At 36.6% G+C, this 13,915-nt stretch overlaps 1 protein-coding gene across 7 annotated transcripts in view; it reads right to left on the reverse strand.

Moving 5' to 3' along the window:
* Positions 1-1,054: 1,054 nt before the first annotated feature.
* TTK (TTK protein kinase) overlaps positions 1,055-13,915 on the reverse strand; it is a 32,383-nt gene continuing 19,522 nt past the window's right edge. For all 7 annotated transcript variants that reach the window (XM_010404956.3, XM_010404982.3, XM_019290564.2 and 4 more), the window contains 12 exons: positions 13,189-13,370; positions 12,940-13,076; positions 11,392-11,518; positions 10,237-10,329; positions 8,400-8,557; positions 8,162-8,313; positions 6,233-6,357; positions 5,835-5,915; positions 3,644-3,820; positions 3,221-3,311; positions 2,889-2,986; positions 1,055-1,772 (listed from right to left, as the gene is read on the reverse strand). In XM_010404956.3, coding sequence (XP_010403258.1) covers positions 1,683-1,772; positions 2,889-2,986; positions 3,221-3,311; positions 3,644-3,820; positions 5,835-5,915; positions 6,233-6,357; positions 8,162-8,313; positions 8,400-8,557; positions 10,237-10,329; positions 11,392-11,518; positions 12,940-13,076; positions 13,189-13,370 — 1,511 coding nt within the window. In that variant the 3' untranslated portion in view covers positions 1,055-1,682. The remainder of the gene's footprint in view (positions 1,773-2,888; positions 2,987-3,220; positions 3,312-3,643; positions 3,821-5,834; positions 5,916-6,232; positions 6,358-8,161; positions 8,314-8,399; positions 8,558-10,236; positions 10,330-11,391; positions 11,519-12,939; positions 13,077-13,188; positions 13,371-13,915) is intronic.

Here is a 13,915-nt window from a genome sequence, read left to right on the forward strand (position 1 = left end):
TAAGAGAAAGGTTTGATAAACCATACACTACAAAAGAAAAATAGCTGTAGCTATTGTAGCATTGCTGTGCACTAATGTAGCACTGCTTCTCAATATTCAACACAAACTAGAGAAGCAAAACAGCCAAAGTTAACAATTATAACATTAGAATAATTACAAAGATTTTTTTTTTCAAGATCTGTAACGTAGACACGTACTTGGGAAACTTTTCAAAGACATTTCTGCAGAGTAAAGATTTTCTTCACAGGCTGTTTTCTGAAGAGGCTGATACTTCTTTCCCCCTGCTCTCCAGAGAAAGCCAAAGTGTTCCAGTTCCCATACAATAAGCAGTCTCTCATACTGTTTAGAATATGAAATGTCCAGAACAATAAAATTTCTTCATTGGCTTCAACTTTGAAAGTTTTAACACCTATATAACAAACTATAAACAAAAGGCGGAGTACAATTAGCATATGTACTTCTTATGTCTGAAATACCGCTGAACTTGTGCAGCAGCAGCACTAAGTCTTAAAAGAAAAAATTAGCAAGAACAAGACCATTATGGGGAACAACCCTTTTTCACTAGAAATATGGGATAACTACTTCCATCCTGACAGATGACTAATTGAGATTCCACACCCTGTTTCATACAATGACAATTAGATCAACACCTTAAGAGCAAACCTGGAGAGATTAAGTTTCTTACACAGCAGATGTGCTGTTCTTGTGTGTGCTCCAACACTGGAGTGAGCACACATTCTCTGTCCCTGCTTCAGCCCTCCTCTTTATCAGGAATAGTTCCCACTCCTGATCACTCTCCCTGTGTAATGTGGAGAATCACTGCTAATTCAAAACAAGGGAGGGCAGGTGTGAACATACACTTGCACCAGGAATGTAATTCAGTTAAAACTCGACCAATCCAGTAACAACCATGTAAAATCCACTTCTCTTACATTCAGTGCATTTTATAGAATGCTTAGTATTAATGCTTTTAAAAATAAATACTAGTAATTTATTACCGTCATGAATCTTGAAGGATTTTCTACTATTTAGAAATTTGAACAGCAGACTACACTTATAATAGCATTTTTAATACAAGAGCCATTTATTCATGTAAGTTCATAACAGTACTGATGATTCCATCATAACACTTAACCACAGGAACAGCTCAAAAACTGGGTGACATTTACATGCATCTGCCAATATTGTAACTGGTGGCTTATACTGTGTTCATTTCCTTGGTTATGGTCAAAACTGGACAAGAGGTATTTGTTGCAAAAGACAGAACAGCATAACACTCTGTTCATGCCTTAGGAGATGTTTTAAAAGATATTTCGTGTTTTTCTTGTACATCAATTGGCATTTTTTGGGAACTTTTTTATATTAGCTTCAGGGGGACAAGAGAACTAAAAGACTCTCATACAAGTTTTTGTACTCCAGACACTGTAGTGCTTTGTAAGTAACACAGATCAAAATCACCAAGTAGCCATTGTCATTGCTCGACCCAAGCAGCATGCAAGGAGTGAAAGCCCACGGTGAGAAGCATTCAGTTAAATTCTTTTTAATGACTGGAAAGCATTATCAGAAGAACCCAAAGAACATAACAAAATGCAAACTATTTGCTGAGTGTCCTTTTAAAAGCTAGCAGCACAAAATACTTTTTGAACAGACCAGACATTTGTTGCCTCCTGAGCAGTAGTACATCATTTTGTTGTCCATGTTTTTTGACTCCCAGGTTTTGCAAATGCTGATACATCAAGAGTTTTACCACTGTTGCACTGTTCATATAAAGTCTGAAAGTTAACAAACACACAGGGCATTCAGGTGAACACAGTTGTATTGCACATGGATTCAAACTATATAACAAACATCACCACTTGAAATAAATCGTCACATACTGAAATATTCCATACCAAAATTCCTTTCTCAAATCAAAAAATAAAACCACACTTAAGACAGCTTAGTTGTACCAGCTGCAATGCAATGCAGTGCCTTAAAGAATACACATGCTGACTTCGCAGTGTGGGCAAAGTTACAGAGCTTCACAAGTCAGTAGAGAACAAACGAGTTGCAGAGATCTAAAATCAAGTTTATTGTCTCCAATATGGAAACACCAGCCTGGAAGAAGGGAGTTATTTGTGTACTTGGGGCATGCAAGCTTTACATGAGATACTCAAATGCCCACAAACAGCCACATTGCCATATTGTTAAAAGGATAACTATTTAGAAGGATAATTACATTGTTAAAAGGATAACTACTCATATTTAAAACAGATCAAGTACAACTAGCAGTGTAAGCATAAATTCCTTTATATTTAATACACACTGAATTTGCTTTCCTCACCATGAAAGCAGCTCTGCATTCTCAACATCTTATGTATACTTTACCACTATCACTTCTTCTGAGACACAGGTAGGAAGAACAGAGTTGAAGGTTTATCAAGCTTCTCTTTCAGGCAATAAACAGAGGCTGCAATACTTCAACACACAGGAACTAATTTACACGTAGCACTGCATTAACAGTTCAGCAACTTCCAGGAAAGCAGGAACAGTTGCAGTCCAAAAGTGGGCACACTTAACAGATCAATTGAGATAATTTCTTCGTAGTGAGGGTTCTTAAATTAGAAGACCCTCAGCTTAGGGGCAGCTTAAAAGCAAAGCAGATGTACTGAGAGGTGGAAAGGAAAGAAACAGCTAAAAGTAAAGATTGCTGGCATCATTTTCAATCCTTCCAATTAAGAAGAATGTAGAGATTCTGCATACTTGCAAGTAAAAGCAGTAAGATGCACAATGTTTTTCCAGCTATAGCTAAAGACTTCATATATGTATTGTTTCAGCTTTCACTACCAAACATTCTAACCTTTGCATGAGCAAGTACTACTGCACAAAACAGAAAAGAATTTACTTACCCTCGCAGCTCTAGAAATAGAATTGGGAGAATTCAAGCCAACAAGCTGGCCAAGGATACGTTTCATTTCCTCTGCTGTTCCTTTTGCATTTGGGACACCTGTAGTTAATTTATGGTTATGTTGAAACTGTATACATTATCAGTGTGAAAACTGCCAATACAGTTTGTAAGAAGTTTAAGAATTAAAATATTGAAGTCTTTTCTGAAGCAGATGTAGGCACCAAACAAAATTGAGTCATGCCAACAAGCTCATAGTACACCTAACAGTAAAGCATTTTTTAAAGCAGAGTTACAAATACTATTTAATAAAAATGTATTTTAAAATAAATGTACCTGTTTGACAATGACTTTGAATTTGAACATAGGGATGTACCAGCAACTCCGAAACAGAAATTCTTTCCTTAGGATTTCTTATTAAACAGCGCTGCAAATGAAAAAACAAAAACGCTTTGCCTATAAATTACAAATCATCCTAGGAATTAACAGTATTTACTTCGGATGTTCAACCAAGGGAGTTAAGTCAAACTGCTTTCAATAATTACTTAGTCGGTATCAAGCTAAAAAGAGACTTCAATATGGAAACTACATGAAGTAGCTCTAGCTTCATTCTTCTTTTGGAATAAGGCCTGTTACTACAAGTAGCAGCAAGCATTTTTTGTGGAAAAAGTCTCTCAAGCACAACTCTTTCAGTTTTAGAAAATATGCTTTAAATAAAGAAATTCCCATTATTTAATTCAAAATTTAAGGGACAGTTACCTTCAGCACATCGTGAAGATCCTTCTCAGCAATATCTGGGAACCCTATTTCATAACTTGGATCAACAATAGCATGCATTTTATTGATGTGACTTGTTATATGCTGAAATGGAGTCCTTCCATATGTCATACAGTACAAAATGCATCCTAGTGACCATACATCGCTTTTGGGACTTATCTAATATTAAAAAAAAAAATTGAATATTACTTAAGAAACTGTCCCTTCAATCAATTTATCATGTAATTGTACAGTTTTTGTGGTATAAGAGATCTTTATTACACTAAATCACTAAGGCAGCATGCCATTATCTACTAAGACAGTGATGTGGCTTCCTTCACTGATATTCCGTAAGAAAACAATTCTTATTAACTATTTTTGAAAATGAACTTACTTGAAGAACTAACCCAAAAGTAAAGTTAGTCCTTAACAAGTCAAACTGCAGGATTCTAATTTCAGATTTAAAAATAAATACAAGTAAAAGCATATTAAATTAATTAAATCCAGGAAACAGTGAGAGATCACAGCTATGTCTCCAAAGTGGAAAGCCACAATTCAATTCCCCATGGTTTATAGAATTCAGATCCGTATTTCAACCACAACACCTAGGCTGTTACTTGCAGGGTGTCTTTGCGCTTCCCCTGTGGAAGCTGAAGCACTTTAAGAGAAGCACATATGAAAACTCTAGCGTGGGGTGATTTCAGAGGTGCACAGCATGGAGGGCCCATAAGATGCTCAAAAGGCTTTTGTAACATGAGTCAGCAGTACAGCCTCTGATATGCAAAAGGCTCATGTATTGCACTGTACTCTATACTGTTGGGGGAGAGGATGGAAGTGGAGAAAGATGCAGTGAATCTGACTCCCAGCACAGTAGTAAGATTTTTGCTTAGATGAGCTGAGCTCCAGAACAAATCTGCACTTTGCATGCAAAGAAAAGGTAAAAAATTATCATCCTTAAAAAAGAAATCCACTTAGAAAATATTTTATTTTCTATTTAGAAAGAAAACATTGTATATCATTACATAATACTTCAACTGTTAAAAAGTAAATCTTCATGTATGTGCAAGTACCTATTTTAAATACTTTCACTATATTATGTACACCTTAATTGAAGGTGTACATAATTTAGTGATGTACAGTACACACTGTACTGCCAGTGTGAAAATGCTTTCCTTCAGTACTTTTCTCATCATTCATGTTCCATTGCCCTGTTGATGTTACAAAAATTTCTACAATACACAATACTCTGTGGCATACAAAAATTAATAGGATACACTGAACTTGTACTTGTGGCCCTAAAATACTAGACTTCATTTTATCATCTTTTGAAAGACCTTATTAGGTATTACTCAGTACTTGTAAAACCTGCCTCTCACTTAAAGAGCTCAAAAATATGACAATGACACAATATCATCATAACTTGTTTAGGCAAACATCCTAACAATGGCCTGTATCAGAAAGCAAATTTTATTGCTTTTAGAAAAAAATTCAAAGCCATGGTTATTTATGCAGAATGCTAAAATGCAGCAGTACAGCAGCAAGCAGTGCTGTAAGAGCTTCACCAGTTTTTGGCAGAACAAAGCTAAAACAAAACAGCACAAAGCAGGAAACCAAGAAGTAACAGAGGAATGATTCTCTCACCTGACTCCATCGAAGATCCTCCCAGAAATACACCCTGAAAACTCTAGCCTGGGATGATTTCAGAGGTGCACAGCATGGAGGTAAGATGCTCAAAAGGCTTTTGTAACATGAGTCAGCAGTACAGCCTCTGATATGCAAAAGGCTCATGTATTGCACTGTACTCTATACTGTTCAATGCTATTCACACTGATAACATAGTGAACTCTTGTATTTCTCCATAAAAATTGATTTTAAAATATTTGTGGTTATTATTAGTTTAGATATTTTCACTGTATTTTTAGCTCCTCCAATGCCCAAGCCTGTGCATCTGTTTTACTTTCAATTTTACTCAGTAATTGAGCACTTACGTTTTTCTAAACAGCATCTGCCAAATGCTTTTAGGTAGTTAGGGAGATTAGGCTTAACCTTCCACTCTGCACACCATCATCATGGCACAAGAAGTTCTTATGTTCAAGTTTCAGTGGAAGATTTAGAAAAAAAACCAAATCTGAAGATACATGAATTACACTTCCTTCTTAACATGAAGGAAATAGGAGGAAACAGATCATACTACCTTAGAACGAGGCTTGCCATTTTCTCCATAGGAAGACCTATCTTCTATTGCTTCAGGTGGCATATAATTCATTGTGCCGGCCTAGCCATAAAAATGTAAAAACATTCTTTTAAGTAAAGCATGCATTAAATTTAATTCACTTAATAAAAACTTAGATTTCTGTCCCAAAACACTGGAAAACATCTTGAAAGTTTGTTTGTATTAAGGCTGAAGGCCATTATTATTCTGTTCATTAAAATCATGTAAAAATCAATAGACATGAATATTCATATACACATACAAAACCCTTCAGCATAGAATTTCAGTATTAATTGAGGTTATTACAATAATCAAAATTATCAGCAGATACTATGGCACTTCACAGAAAAATGGACACGAATTTTCCAGAAGTATTTCACCTGAGAATCTTTAATGATACTTGTCACATCTGGCTGCATTTGGTTTGCAATGCCAAAGTCAATTAGTTTTAACATTCCATCAACTATCAGAAAGTTTGCTGGTTTCAGATCACTGTGAATAATGCCTGTAAAAAAGAGTTTAAAGTAAATCCAAATTACTACCATAAAGTTTAGCATTACTCAATTCCCATAACCCTTGCACAGAGAGAAGGTGCAGACTGGCTTTACCTGAATCTCTGCATATTTCATAAAAGTGCTTCCATTTCTTTCTAAACAGTTAACACTTGCATGAGTTTACAGTTAGAATTACTACTTATTCAAATCTGCAGGTACTCCAGAACAGCTCCAAGCAATTTGAGTTGCACAGCTTGTCTCAGTTTGAGACAGACCCTCCAGCTCTGTGTGCACACAGCCACACTGAACTGCTGCTCTGGAGCAATTCAGTGGCCTGTCCATGCCTGTAGCTCTCTTCAATTAGCTAAGCAGGTATTTAAAATAAAAGAATTCTATTGCTTAGTGTGATCAAAGGTACCATTTACTGACAAGTATACACAACTGACTTCTCACAAACTCTACCTGGACAATTTAATATGAATTTTGGTTATTATCTACGCAACCAATCCATCTTGATATTTTACAAAAATCAGTGTCCTCTTTGAAAATATCACAGGTGTGTATGTACCCTGAATTTCAGAAGGTTTTGCTGTTTGCTGTATTATTGAATACACTAGTTCTGAAAATAGGTGATGCTTTCTACTATATGTACTAGTCTTCATTATTATATAGGAAAACATCCAAGTCTGCCCTCCCCTTTGTGCTATACAGACAAACTGAATACACATGCATACACTTTAATGACATAGATGAAGATGGGAGGAAGGCCTGAAGAACTCTAAGAAAAAGCTGAAACACTGTCAAAGTAAAGATGACAGAGCTGTCATTAATGTCAAAGCTATTTTTGGAGAGAATGAGAGGCTAAAATTTGAGTCTAATAGAGAACAAGTGGAATTGGGAATATACAACAGCCTAAACCAGAAAAAATTTCTGGCTGTTGTAAGAAAACAGCATTACATACATAAATAGTGATATTTGTAGATCACTCTTGAGCTATCTAAGTCTACACCTCTGCATCAAGATTTACCTTGGTTTTTTGTTTCACTGTTTTTTTAAAAAATACAGTAAACACCCATCTTTGAAGACCACTAAGATTACACCAACACTAAAAACAGTATCACCTCATGTCTTGGGGTGACTTCATGATGTGTTTCCCCTATCTCTGCTATATGCCCAGAAATTAATTTTTTGCCTTTTCTGTGCCTTTAAACTGAGCCTGAGAGGGGAGAGGGAAAAAAAAAAAAAAACAGCAAAACTTTCAAAGCAGTTTACAGTTTGTTTTCAAGGACACAGATACACAGACTCCTCTGTGTTCTGCTTTCTGCAGTAGAGAACAGAGGAAGCACACTGCTTGCTTTCCAGCCAGCTTTCGGCTTTTTTTCTCCGGAGACAGATGGAGAGCTTTTTTCCTGGGACTTCGATTTTTTCCCTTCTTCTTTTCCTGGAACATTTCAACATCAGAACACATTGGGAGAGTCTTCCACCGAGGCCCCGGAGGTGGGCCCACCACGACCCAGCTCCAAGGAGGGGGAGAGAGATCTACAGAAAGACACTAAAATTTTCCCAGGTCTCTCTCAGCAGAGCAAGGGGTTTTATTTAGCATCGTTGTCCTTTTCTTCCTGTGAGTTTGTTAAATAAATAGTTTTTATTTCTTTCCTTTGAGGAAAATTTATTTTTTCCTGAACCTGGTGGGGGAGGGGTGGTTGTGGCCTGCCTTCTCTCAGGGGATATATTTCTGAATTTGTCCAAAATTAAAACAGATCCATATTATCTGCCATATACCCTATACAAATACTTATAATTATTTAAGAATACCATATTCATGGATCGTGTGAACAGCTTCCAGCATATTTTTCCAATAGCTCTTTCGTTCCAATGGATCCATCTTTTTTTTCTTCTTAAGCCAGCTATTGAGATCAATATTTCCACACTCCATTACCATGTAGATATGTTGATCAGTGATTTCACTAAAAATAAATATATGTATATTAAAAGTGAAGGAAATGTCTTTTTATAGAGAAATACTGGTTAAATAAAATTAGTATTTACTCACTAGCCATAAAGGCGGATGATCTTATCACTATGTTGCTGCAGTTTACTCAGATGAGCAATTTCATTCTTATAGCTCTGAACAGTCTGTTGATCAGCTTCCTCTAGATTCACATATTTGACAGCATACAGCTGCTTCTTGTCATTCAGTACTTGAAACACCTGCAAAACAGTATCAGTTAATAACTTCACTCATCCCTAGCTCTGACTTACTATGGTCCTTCATCTCAACTCAGCCAGAATATTAAAAAAGTCTACCTTTTCAAAAGGAAGAAACAATTCAAGCAAAGTCAGCATGAAGAAAAACAAAAATCAAGAAGGAAGACACTAGTTACAACAGAATCAACCCTTATCAGAAGCTATCTTGGTGCCACATTGTATTTCACTAGGTGTAGTACATCATGAGTCTGGAGTGCCCCTAAGATAAAGATTACAAAATAACACTCCCAGAGACACAGGTTTGATCTGCCCTCACACATTATGTCAAACCAAAATTTGGAGGCTAGATCACATGGCATATGAGAAGAGGTTAAGAGCACAAAGTCCATTCAGTCTTAAAATGAGAGGGCTGCAGGAAATCCTATTGCTGTCTTCACCTATTTAAAGGGAAGGTATGACAGACTCCGCTTGAATCAAAGTATGAGATGTAACAAACATAGCTAACAACAAGGAAAATTACAATTGGATATTTTCCGTGTTGTCACATAGTCCAACAGGAAAACCACTTGTCCAGATAGGCTATGAAATCTCCATCCTTGACAATACTCAAACACAAACCCATCAATAACAAATTATTTTGGCCTTGTTTTAAGCTGACTGTGAGAAAGTGACACACAGAGGTCCCTGCCATCCCACCTCATTCTACAACTGTATACTGGCAACACAGGGAGCTCTTCTTTCTGGAGGTCCCTGCTGACTGGCAGGTGGCTAATGTTATTCCAATTGACAGGAAGGGTTGGAGGGAAGACCCAGGAAACTACAAACCTGTTATCCTAACCTCAGTTGCTGGAAAAATTACAGAGAATATCCTACTGGGTACTACTGAAATGCAATGATTAGGCACAGATTCACAATGGGAAAGACCTCTTTAAGTAGTTAAATTAGCTGTCCTAAGAACACATCCTCCTAGAAGCTATGCTAAGACACATGGAGAACAGGCAGGTGATTTGAGAGCCAGCACTGCTTCACCAAGTGCAAGTCTGTCTGACCATCCCAGTGGCCTTCTGTGTTGGAGGGACTACATCAGTGGAAGAGATACAGATGTCATCTATCAGGACTTCTGTAAGGCCTTTAACATAATCCCCCACAACATCCAGCCAAACTGCTTATGCTGTCAAGAAAATACGGAACTATAACAAAACCAAGAGATTGCAAAATTGTTTCCCAACTTCCCATGACCCCAAATTTCCATACAAAAACCAGCTCACTCAGCCCTTCAAACATAGCTACAACTCTGCTTCTCACACAAGTTACAGAAGTCTTAAGAGATGGTCTGTCTCCTTCACGAACTCTCAACCAACTTTACAAGTCACCCATTTCCCAACAATGTAAATCACACTGCTCTAAACAACAGCCTCTCACATTAGCATGTACACAAGGCAATGCATCTCTCACAACAGAAGAGCTGATTCTATCAGGAATTTTAATGCTTACTCTACCATAGAAATTATCTTCAAGAGCAAAAGGTCTAAGCATAGCACTAAACCAGTTCTAGATTCCCTGGGTCAAACATTGTGTACATGCTAACACTAGGCACTCATTAGATGATTTCAACATGTATTTACATAGAACTACTACTGTGTAAATTAGTGACTGCCTAAAAGGATAAAGGAGCACCTTACCTTACTCGAGCCTCCACTACCTATTTGCTTTAATACTGTATAAACTCTGCCATTGATGGCAAGGCATTCATGTGAAGGTATAGAAGCTGGAACCTGTGTACACACAGAAAAGGTTAAGAAATAAATATTGGTATGTGCAACAGAACTTAAGAGAGCTCTACTTCTTGTAGAGTTAAAATGCTTTAAGTTGCCTTGCTCTTTCTGAAGACAATAAAAGTTGTTTACAAACAGTAAAGAAACTTCAAATGAAAGCTAGATCCCCAGACACTGATCACCATTTGGTATGTAACATCATGGAACTCTTGTAAAAGGTGCCAATGCTCTTCATACCGGAAATCAACAGAAGGGTGTTCTTTAACAAGGCTCCCCAGATCATTTGGGACACCTCCCTCTTTTTAGTCAGAAACTGTATTATCTAACAGACTTTCAGTCCCAGCATGCAACTTAAGAGCTGTAATGAAGTCACCTACCATTTTATTTGAAGCTAATTACTAGCTAGAAGACTTCAGTACTGCGAAGTTAAAACTGACTGCATTGCCCTTGTCTGCTAGACCAAGCCATAGAAAGGCCTCAAATTTGATTTATTAATTCTTATCCTCTGGTAGGAAGCTTAAACCTATCCCTCAGTTTTATGTACAGTTGGGAAGGTTCCTACCTGAATGTGCAACACATCTAAGATAACATTTTTACATGATGTCAGGCCACAACAAATGTATCAAAATTTGTGAAATCTAACAAAAATGGAGTAGAAATGCAATCTTTTACCTCCCTCAAACTCATGGTTTTCAACACACACTGCTTCTCTTTATTGGTAATGCACTATAGAGTGGGTAGTACCACTGTAAAAGCACTGCAGAACAAAAACAGACTCTAGTTCTTTCCTCTGTCATTAAGTAGGATCTGAAAAGGCTTAGGTTGCAGACAAAGGCTCCAGCACTTTGACAAAACTGAACTGATTTTTCAACACCTGAGTAATTTAATCTAAATTCAGACATACACATGAAGAAAGTTATTTTGGGAATAATAGACTACTTTCCATTACTGATCCAGGAATATGAACAGTAACTTCAGATTAGAAAAGTATATACACACATTTATTTTACCTAAAGTAGTTCCCAGTGAACATATGTACTGAAAAAACGACAAAATTGTTACCTGCAAGCCAATTTGATTTTGAAATGGAGTTGCTGGAGTATGTGGTAAATAATATGGGAACTGGCTGTAGGGAGTAGAAATTTGACATCCTGGTAGAAGCTTGTCCTTTACAACTGGTGTGTTGAAACTAACAAAAATATGAACAATATTTGCATTAGTTGTATGTTTTTAAGATTACTTTAACAACAACGTTGAAATCTTCAATATTTCTTGAAAGCTAGCCTCCACTTCATTCAATAATTAGCATTATAAAGACCCCAACTTCTTGATTTAGAAGTCCTTTTAGAAATACACTGAAACTACAACATACTTAGAAAATACTTTTTAAAACACTAACTCCCTATCTTCAGACACTACCTGGCACTTCCCAGCAATTGGAAAGTGAAAGAACTATAAAGCTAGGAGAGCTGACTACAAGAGTTTGAGACAGTTACTTTTCCCCAGCTTATTTATTCAAAAACTTCTTAGATTACCTATTTTTTCAAGTAAGCATACTGAGACAGACAACTTCAAAAACCCTCACTATTGCCATTAAGAGCTTTGGCTATACTGTGTATGAGCGGAAAGATCATGGATTTAAGAAAACTGAAGTTTGCAAAAAATCAAATTTTTTTTTATTTGTTCTGTTGAGGTGTCTACCATCTATTTAGCTATATTGCTGAAGATACTTTATTTTTTCCCACTGTTTACAGAAACTAATGCCAAGATCAGAACTGGAAAAGAATGTATACACCTAGGATTTATTTGGTAGAGTAAAATCACAGAAGTTAAAAAAAAATAAAGGACAAAACCAGTCAAAAGCATGGTTCCCACAGAACACAGAAGCACTCAGCAATTCTGCATATTTACCATGTACATACAAACTAAGTAATGAGAATTTAATCAAGGACTATTATCAAATTCCTTCATCAATTGATGTTCAAAAAATTCATTCCCTATATATATTCTGAATTCTACAGCTAAAGAGACATAGGTCCTACCTATGGAACAGTGCTTACTCAGCATACAACCTTGACCTATATGATTCATCCTAGAGACTTATGAAAACAATAAATAATCACACAATTAGAAAGATTTGCCAACACAGGCATAGGGGTTTATGCCTAATTTAAGGTCACATGGAAAAACAAATGCTATCATTTCCTAACTTAAGTGCTTAATTCTGCAAGCCTCTGGATTTCTTGAAGTACTTTTAAAAGTAGTTTACCTCAGACACTTGCATCATAGGAACTAAGCTGATACACAGTTATTGATCTAAAAAGCCTGTCAGTCACAAAAAAGAGTTATCTAAAAGAAAATGTCATGTAGCAGGGGTCAGCAAAAAAGGTAAATGCTGTACTAAGGACTTATTTATTTGATAGTAAACATTCAAATGCTGAAAAGTTGACAGAAAAGGCAAAGGTCCCTAAATGCAATCTGAATCTCAAAGTCAGGCACTTTACAGAAGCACTTGGAATGTTTCCTATCTGAACAGAAAAATGTAAGAAACCCTGTAAAAATCTGCTTAAGTCTTTCCAGAGATCAACTACCATCTTATAGTAGGCTTACCAGGCCATATAATCATTAGATGTGGTGCTTGGTGTTCCATAAACATGTGATGGGTCACTTTTCTTAGCAACAGCATCTGGTGGCGATAATTGCCTTGAAACAGGATGACCAGACTGTTCAAGGTTCATTTGTTTTCCCTACAAAGGGTAAGGCAAGATATTCTATCACACAAGTAAGAGCACAAATATTTTCTTCAACATGAGAAGGCTGCTGCTAGCACACATGCAGTACATGTTCGTGTTACTTTACCTCTCCATAGCAGCTTTTCTGTGACACTTCTTGAGTTGGCCATTTTTTTCTGGCACTAACACAGTTTAGTTTAATCTGCTCCAACTGCTTTCTATAGCTTTCACCAAAACTAGATTGTTGCTGTTGACTTTCCAGACTCCTGGGCTCTGGCATCTTCAGCTCCTGATGCTGAACTTTATTTTCTGGGAAAAAAAAAAAAAAAACCAAACAAAAAAACCCAAAACCACAGATTAGTAAAAGGATACAATATTCAATACTTGAAAAGTTTCTAGAATAATTTTACCTCATTTTCTACATCAGACTAAACAAACAGTTGATTTATTGGAATTAGGCCTTAAAAGACATTAATGTAATCTTCAGGCTCCATATTCAATTCAGTGTAGTAACATAGCAACTTTCTTCAAAATCTTAAGATATGACTGTAACAATAACAGAGATGCAACTGTTTCCTTCATCAACACAGAATAAGAGTATGTTTATAAATTATACTACAACATCTTGGGATGTTGAGCAGGTTTATAAAGCATTGAAGATAAGCTTATTACAAGACTCCAAACTAAAAATCTGTTGTCTGTGACAATAGGCAACCTATAACCCAGCGTAATGACTGAAACCAGAGGCCTAAAGGGACTTGGCACTCTGTCCCCTGGTTACTTTTGCACAGGTAGTACAAGAGTGAATTGGTGGGATGTGGCAGTGCAGGCTGCAAAAAGCACAGCTTAAGAGT

The sequence above is a fragment of the Corvus cornix genome, chromosome 3, assembly GCF_000738735.6.
Source record: "Corvus cornix cornix isolate S_Up_H32 chromosome 3, ASM73873v5, whole genome shotgun sequence".
Classification (NCBI taxonomy): domain Eukaryota; kingdom Metazoa; phylum Chordata; class Aves; order Passeriformes; family Corvidae; genus Corvus; species Corvus cornix.